Raw genomic sequence first — 8,336 nt, 5'->3', positions numbered from 1 at the left:
TGTGTGGCCCAGGGATTCCTCAATCGTTCTGGGTAGAAGGGAACGGGACACTGGAATGCCCATCATGCCACCCCCAACAACCAATACCACCTCCCTCCTGAGACTACCCAAGGCTACTGCTTGCTATTGGCTTGTTTTGGGCTCAGTGCACCGGATACTCAGCTCAGCAGCTCCAACAACTACTGGATGGCATCTGCTGGCTATGGTCATAACACAGGGCATGAGTCACAGGCAAGCCTGATCTAACTTCCATGGTAGAGGGACTTTCTAAATATCTCCCATCAGAAAGCACCCTACTGTGTGCAAATCTGACCTGTCATTTGTTGCATTTAACTCATGGGAACAGAGCCATGTCCTGGGTGTGGCAGTGAGTGCCACCTTACACAGATCACACAGAGCCGAACCCATACTCAGCGCCCCTTGTCAGGAAGGCTCTCTATGTAGCATAATAATGGCCTTAAACTGAAGGTAATCTTTCCTCTACCTGCTGAGTACTGGGGTTACAGGCCAGAACGTACAAAGCTTCTGTCTCAGGTTTGAGAAATGGCCTAGCTGCTTGTCTGTCATACATTAAGCCCCGGCTTTGATCCCCAGCACCTCATAAGGTGGGTGTGCTGGCACAGGCCTGGAATTTCTGTGTTCTCAAGATGTGGAGGCAGGAGGATCAGAATTTCAGGGGTGTGCTCATCTACACAATGAAGTTCAAGACCGGACTGGGATAAATGAGGCCTTGTCTCAAAACAACAAAAATACAGACACATTCTGTATTTTCCAGGTGGAGGCTGTATGGTCCTATGGCAGCTAAGACAAAGAGCCCTACATTGGGATCATTTATATTTAAAAAGATAGACCGGGCTGTGGAGATGGCTCAGTCAGCGAAGTGCTTGTCTTATAAGCATGAGGACCTGCATTTGGATTCCTGGAACCCATGTAAAAAGTTATAAGTATGTGGTGACATACTTATAACCCTGGTGATAGAAAAGTGGATGAAGTGGAGACAGGTAGATCCCCGGAAGCAGTGGGCCAACTGGCCTGAACTACACGGTAAGGTTACAGACCAAGGATAGGTCCTGTCTCAAGCAGAAGCTGGAAGGCCCCTGAGGACACACACACACACACACACACACACACACACACACACACACACACAGAGTGTCTGGTTTGAGGATCCAGGCACCATTAGTGGGTGCACACTTCATAAAGGGAGACCAGTTGGAAAGCAGTAGGTCCAACCAAGAGGCCCACTGCCAGCCTCCGGGTAGGTCAGGCCAGTGACATGTTCCCCCCCCCCCCACATTCCCATCCCTGGTCCCCATGGCTTCTTCTAGGCACAAAGAAGCAGAACTATACAAATACACTTCCAGGCAGTCTCTAGCTTGGGTCCTCCCTCCACTTAGGGGAAGCAAGAGATGGGCCCTCTGATGAACGGAGCTGGAAGGCTCCTCCGCTGGGAGGTAGGCAGGTTGTCGTGCTAGCCTCAGGGGTCCAGCTTTGAAGCTCATGAATTCTTGCTGCACGGCTCTGTCCAGCAGGCTCTACCACTGTCAACTGCTCATATACACCCGTGTCGCAGTTCCTTGGGAACTAGATCATGTGGGGATCAGCTATATGAGATCATTTTCCCATAGCACTCGTTTAAAAACTATTTTATTTGGGGTATTTAGGCCTCTACCTCCCTTCCACCAACCCTTTAACCCTAGGTAAGAGAGAGAAGGTTAGTGGGGAGTGGGGTCACCCAGCTGTTTAGGATGGGTGGGTTCTTTCAGGGCTACATCACTCTCCATCAACACCAAACAGTAAAGTCTCCTCCGTCTATCTTCTCCAAGGTGCTGTGCCACAAAACATCTCTCCAGACCATCACACCCTTCATCTCTGGCCTCTCCAAACTGCCACACCTTTTCTTTCCACGCTCTTGTATTTATATCCCTCAGAGAGCTAGACCACGCCCCTCTCTGTGCTGCACAAAGCAGGCTGTTACCAACTGGCACAGACCACACCCCACAGGAGGCAATTATTAGCTGTGGACAAATTAAAGCCCAAACTAAAATCCCACCCTTGGGATTAAAACAAAAACACATTTTATATAACATAACTGAGTTTTTAAAGAAACCCAAACTTCCACTACACTTTCCTGTGAGGTGGAGGGCCTCCAGATCATCCGTCATGGTCTGTGGGCCGTATGTAACTTTGTCAGGTGCTTGCTAAGTCCTGGACATGATGAAGAAGGTGAGTTACGGCCAGAAGAGCAGCACCTACCATGGCTGTCTCAGGCTATGCCAATACTAGGTGAGTATAGGCATCCTTTGAACCAGTCAGGAGTCCTGCCCGAAGTGATGCTCACTGGGCAGGCGAACACAAAGCATGAAAGTGTGCTCACCTAGAACCTACCTGTGAGGCAGAGTGCTCAGGGATCCCAGCCTGAGGAGCCAGCCATGTGCTTTTATAGGGCAAGAGGTGGGAGCAGGGAAAAGGTGAGTGCCACAGCCTGGTATCCTTCCCTGATATCCATTTCTATTCCCCCTACCCAGGGACAGGAGGGAGACCAGATCTGCTTGCCAGAAACTTCTTTTCATGGTGCCATAGGTGGTTATCCCAGAAGCATGGGGGGGGGGGGGCTGCAGGCATGGCCCTGCATGGCTGTGGTATGGATGGTACTTCATTTCAGCGGACTTAGCGCCTCACATTGTAGGCAAGCGCTCTGCCTCTGAGCTACACGCCACCTCCAGTACTGTGGTTCGGCAGCATGTGCTCCCTGCACTCCACCCTCACCTCCTCTGCTGGTACTCATGTGGGGACCTTGGCTATCCAATGAAGGAGGGCTGAGGGCAGTTAATAACAGCCTGTCTACTTGAGGCCAAGGTTGGTGACAAAGGGCAACCCCCAAGAAGGCATGTAGGAGCCCCAGGACATGCCAGGCAAGGACACCTGGCTAGCTTGGACCTGCCAACAGAAGAACACCACCCTGGCCTTCCTACAGGTCCTGTCCATCAGGGATACAGGGGTCCAGTATCAGGGGACTCTGATCCTTTCACTGACGGGTAATCTCGTGCTTTTCTTCTGGACTAGGTTCAGAACCCACCTTTTTGCTGAACCCCTAGAGCAGGGCCTTGGTAACAGTGATGGGGTAATGGTGCGGGGTGTCTGGCTACATGGCTAGACCTCCTTTATTGGATGTGGTTTTTGTGGATCAGCTTCAGTTTTCTTATGTAAGCCTGGGTGAGGAAACTCACCTGATTAGGGGCCAGGGCAGAGTGTGAAACAGCACACCCATACCTCCTATAGCCTTGAGGGCAGAGGTCATTGCCACCTGTGGTGTGGTGAGTTGGGCACCAGGATCCCGAAGGACGTACTTGGTGCAGCAAAGGCTGAGGGGCTTGGGTTACTGAGTCACAGCAGGAATATGGGCCCAGACAACATGGTAGTGGTGTCACACGCTACACTACAGCATGGGACAGCTGCTGACCTACACACACATATCAGTACAGACACCAGGATGTTGCTGGCCTAAATCACTGGGGACCTGTAAGCAAATTCTTTGATGATCTATGCCTCATCCTTGGAAGGGGCACCTATGATCCTGCGTCTCCAGTCTTCCCTCTCCAGCATCTCCATGGAAGGAAGCGAGATCTCAACCCAGTCTTCTGGAGACACCTGCAGAGAGGAGGCCTTCTCTTCCTCTGCCTTGGCCCCAGCCTGCCTGGAACTTCAGACTGGGCCCTGCAACCCTGCAGAGCCCCTTTACACTGACTTGGCCCAGGAGAGAAGCTGCTTCTGGACCTGAGCCACAGCAGAGCCGATGCAAGCAGGCCTCGCTCCTGCAAAGGTGGTGGAGGGCTGTTCCAGAGAGACCTTCTCCCCTATATGTCCAGGGTCCTGTGTTTTTTTGTTTTAGTCAAGACAGGCCAGCTAGACACAGGATAAAACCTTTATTGCTCAACATAAAATATCCAAAGAGGCCTGGCCAGTAGCCTCTTCTCTGGGCAGGAGTCCTGGGTGGGGAGGGCTGGGGGCACCAGCCCTACAGCTACCGCCACACCCACCACAGGAGACAGGCTGGGTGAACCTCACATGGCACCCTGATGGGTGGGAGCCATGGACAAGTCCTAGTGTGAGGCTGAGTGTTTTGGGGGTGGGGATGGGGAGGGAGAGGAACAGGGAATGGACAGGGCTTTGGCTTGAGGGAGAACAAGGCCTGGGCACACAAAGGCCTCCAAAGGCTGTGAGCCAAATGGGAGGAGCTATGTATCCCTGCTTATAGCCCCAGCTGGGCTCAGTGGCAGGCTGCTTCTCCTCAGGAGCAGTGGTGGGTAGAGCCTCCATCCTCTCCAGGGGTGAGGGTTTGAGGTAGGTGCGGGCTGGTCCCCAGGGAGCCTCACAGACGTGGTTTGATGTGTAGCGGCTTCCCTATATAGAGAGCAAAGGTCAAGCATCAAGCCACTCCAGTCCAGCAGCAACTACCCCACTCCAAGTTCCTGGCTGAGGCTCCAGAAAGGGAAACCTAGCAGTCCAGGCCTGCCAGCAAGGGTCTGCAAGGAACCAGTTGCTGTCCTCCAGCTCTCATTTACCTCTTCACTCCTGCCACCAACCAGGCCCTAAGGAGTAGAGAGGGAAGGGACGGGGACTCTGCCAATTCAAGGTCTTCCTGTGGCAGCTTAGGGGGGCCAGGCGCCCCTTGCAGTGGGCGGGACCACAGGTGGGAGCCACAACACTCTGCAGACTGAGCTATAAATACTGGGTGCGTGCAGACACGCAAGCACATGCCACACTCACACCTGGGAGCAAGGCTGCCAGACACAGACAAGGCAAGTGTGCTTTCCACATGGAAAACTGAGGTGTGTGCGAGCAGGTGGCCCCCAAGGGGGTGGAGTAAGACCAGCAGAAGCTGACAGGGTCTGGAGGCAGGAGAGGCAGGAAGAAGAGGGTCCCTGGAGGGTCCTGAGGGCTCCTGCCTGGTGAGAGCTTTCTTTTCACTCTCCCAGGAGCCAGTATCCTGCTGGTATTTCAATGTGGCTATGTGGCATGGCCCACGTGCCCCTGTAAGACCTCTCTCATGGCGGGGTTCCTTTCTTCAGTGCTGTTAATTCCATTCACTGTCCGGCCAGCCAGCAACAGGAGTGAGGCCCAGCAGCTGGGCCCAGGCCTGCAGATTCAACAGCCTCGGCCAGGTTAGCCCCCATTTGTCCTCTGGGCTGCTTCAACAGGCACAGGCAGGCTTCCTGCCAGAGACTGTCCCAGGCTCAGCTGCACCTGCCCCTCCAGCTCCCTTCCTGGCTGAACAAGCCTCGTGAGCTTTCTGGAGCCCTTTTCTAGTCGGCTCAACCTACATGCAGGGTACCCATACCCTTGTGGCTCCTTTGGTCTTGGGATTAACTTCTGGCTTCCTGATCTTTAAAAAACACATGCTCCCTCGGGGTTCCCAGCTGCACCCCAGCCAGTGGCCCCCTACATGGAAGGAACTTTTGTCCCATATAGGTTCCAGTTGGCAAGGGCCTGGTATCATCTACTCTGCACCCAAGAAGGACGATGTAACCAGGAGGCAGCCCCTCCAGCAGGCGCGTCAGTGTGCTCAGTGGGGCTGTTAGAGAAGCCTGCAGCAAGCATCTTCCATTAACGTTACGGCCGTGAAATATGACAATAAAATGATAGCCGTATGGTCGCAAATTTGCAGCCCGCCAAGCTGCGTGGGGTTTATCGTCACTCAAACGCGCAGAGAGCTGTAAAATGTTTACAGAAAGGGTCGTTTGCAGCCATAAAATCCTCTTTTCTCTCCTAAACAAGGCTGAGTGGAGCCATTTACCAAGCCCCAAACGCTCATTGGGGAGAGGGAACATCTGTTCTCTCCAGGAGTGTGCAGTGATCTTCCAGAACAAATTAACAGAAATGGGTGCTTTCTAATTAAATCAGCCCTCGCTGGGGTGGTCTTCGAGGCGGCCACTGCTGTGCTTGCTCCTCACTGGCCTGCCCTGGGCACCCAGTACACTAACTCCCAAGCCCCATCCAGAGATGCCATTCCGAAGTACACATTTAAAAAGACCCAGGAGGGGCCGGACTGCTCACCTGAGTCCTTGGTGCGGGGGCTCCTGGGGGACTGGGGCCCAGGCTGGCCTCCTGGGCTTGGGGAGGAATGCAGGGAGATGAAGGATGGCAGCTTGCAGAGGCTGCTAGAGCCTGTTCCTGAGCCTGTCCCACCTGTCCCAGAGGCAGCTTCTTCCTGGTCCAAGGAGGGGGTAGGGGAACTAGCAGAAGGGGAGGAGGAACGGGAAGAGGCACCGGTGGCCTTTGAAGACAGGGTAGAGGTGGAGGCTAATACCCTTGGGGAAGGGGGAGGGGAGGCTGAGGCCTCAGTTCTGGAGACCAGACCAGCAGACATCTGTCTGGTAGGACGCTGAGCAGTAGAGGGCTTCCTGAAAAAAAAAGGTGGAAAAAAGTGAGGGTGGGTGACTACTTCCACAGATGTTGGAGAAAGAGAGTGCTTGTCAATCATTTGCATGACACCTATCCTATAACAGGGCTCCTAGTCTCTCACCCCCATACCTAACCCTAGAGGACACTGGGCATGTCTATATAGATCTAAGGCTGGCCTACAGTCTAAGGACAGGCTGTTTCCAGAGCCTTTCACCTGAGGCAGATGGGGCTGAAGCCTGTGAGATTCCAGCTCCTTCCTCACCTTCTGGGATCTACAGTTCACCTGTAGGGAACCCCCATAATCCATAGGACATGGGCACAACTCTGGGATCCCCATCCTGCAGCGCTCACTCCCCTTCATACAGAGAGTGGGTTTCTGAAAGTCTCCACGCATGGGAATGCTTGTGATTCTGTCCGTGTTCAGAGATCCAGAATGTAAGCATCTTAGGAGATCTTGCCACCAACTGAGATTCTCTTTTGGACCTAAAGCCCACAGTGTTGGGTTGACGCTTCATCCCAGAGGTTCCTAAGTGTCCTTAGAGCAGGGGTGGGCTGCCCCCAGCTCACATATGCAGCACAGCACCCACTGATCTGTTACCTGAGTACATGGCCAGCTGAGGTCTTGCTTCTGGGGGCTCCATCGCCAGGCCCTGGGGTAGGAGGTGCAGCTGTCCGCCGGCCATGTCGCTTCTGGTTACGATGGAGCAGCTGGCACTGGGAGCCACGGGGACAAACACCCCTGCGGGCAAAGTCAGGACACAGCAGTGTGTGCTTCTTCTTGCACTAGGGGAAGAATAATAGTTGATAGGGTTTACTGGATGTTATGGCTACACACAGTGAGGATTGCCAAATACAGCTCAGGGAAAGCCCACTGACCCTATAAGCTGCCCACCAGGCCTCAGAACCAAAGGCTGCTTGTTGGAATGATGAGGCCACCAGGCCACAGTTATTCCACCTGGACTTGCACTGAGGGCAGGGCCATGGCCAGGGCCTGCCTGGGGATTCCCAGAGCCTGAGGCCAGGCCATTGCTGGGGCTCTGCCGGTCTGTTCTGTCAGCCTGTCTCTATTCCAGTGGGTGTGTTTGGAGCAGAGGGAGGTGGGTGGGGCTTGAGGCCTCAGGGGACCTCATGGGATAGGGTTTGGGACAGGAGCCCAGGCTAGCAGGCAAGGCAGGTCGGCTGAGGCCGGGCATCACTGAGTTAGGGCTGGGCCAGGCACTCGATCCATGGCACCTGTCATGGGGCTAATTATACCAGTGTAGAGGGTAGGGGGAGGGCATGCCAGGCAGCAGGTGTCCCAGGCCAAGGCTTAGACTCAGTTCTGTCTACCAGACCACATCAGGAACTCCAGAAGTCTCTGCCCAGTGTACAGTGGCAAGGCCCAGCCAGGGGGAGACCCAGGGATGTTGACTGGAGTTTAGGGCTCCTGAGCACTACTCTGTGGCCCCACTGCTGCAAATCAAAAGCCTCTGCAAGGAGGGGTTTTCTCTCCCGCACAGTACAGATCAACACAACTTGGCAGAGAGAGCCAGAGTCTAGTTACTCTTGGGCACCCAAACTATACCTCCCACTGGACTAGGAAACAAGCCCCAGGTCAAACTGAAGACACCCCACTGAACTTACAGGATTGCCAAGAGTGAAAAACTCAAAAGCAGCCATTGCACCACCAAGTCATGTCTACAGAATGGCAGGCCAGCGGGAAGTGAGTCTCATAGTCTTAGGGCCACATCCTCACAGGCCTTGGGACCTACTGGAATGTAACCTGTGAGGGAGTGTCCCTACCCTGCTTTCAACAACTAGGACAAAGCCTGGCGGAGTGCCTCACACAGAGCATATACTTCTCAGCAGGTGTCCAGCCGCAGAAAGAAGAACTGGACAGAATAAGCCTGAGTGTGATTGTTCCTGCTCCATAAGCAGGTGCAGGCAAGCTT

The 8,336-nt window shown here is 54.0% G+C and overlaps 1 protein-coding gene across 1 annotated transcript in view; it reads right to left on the bottom strand.

The window, feature by feature from the left end:
• Positions 1-3,907: 3,907 nt before the first annotated feature.
• The window catches only part of Zc3h3 (zinc finger CCCH-type containing 3), an 88,264-nt gene continuing 83,835 nt past the window's right edge, over positions 3,908-8,336 (bottom strand). Inside the window, exons 10-12 of the mRNA XM_021659904.2 lie at positions 7,004-7,188; positions 6,058-6,404; positions 3,908-4,404 (exon numbers count right to left, since the gene is read on the bottom strand). Of these exons, the coding sequence (XP_021515579.2) occupies positions 4,373-4,404; positions 6,058-6,404; positions 7,004-7,188 (564 nt within the window). The 3' untranslated portion in view covers positions 3,908-4,372. The remainder of the gene's footprint in view (positions 4,405-6,057; positions 6,405-7,003; positions 7,189-8,336) is intronic.

Source organism: Meriones unguiculatus, chromosome 8 (assembly GCF_030254825.1).
Source record: "Meriones unguiculatus strain TT.TT164.6M chromosome 8, Bangor_MerUng_6.1, whole genome shotgun sequence".
Classification (NCBI taxonomy): domain Eukaryota; kingdom Metazoa; phylum Chordata; class Mammalia; order Rodentia; family Muridae; genus Meriones; species Meriones unguiculatus.
Note: the sequence above shows the minus strand (reverse complement) of the source record. Positions and strands in the feature narration are given on the sequence as shown.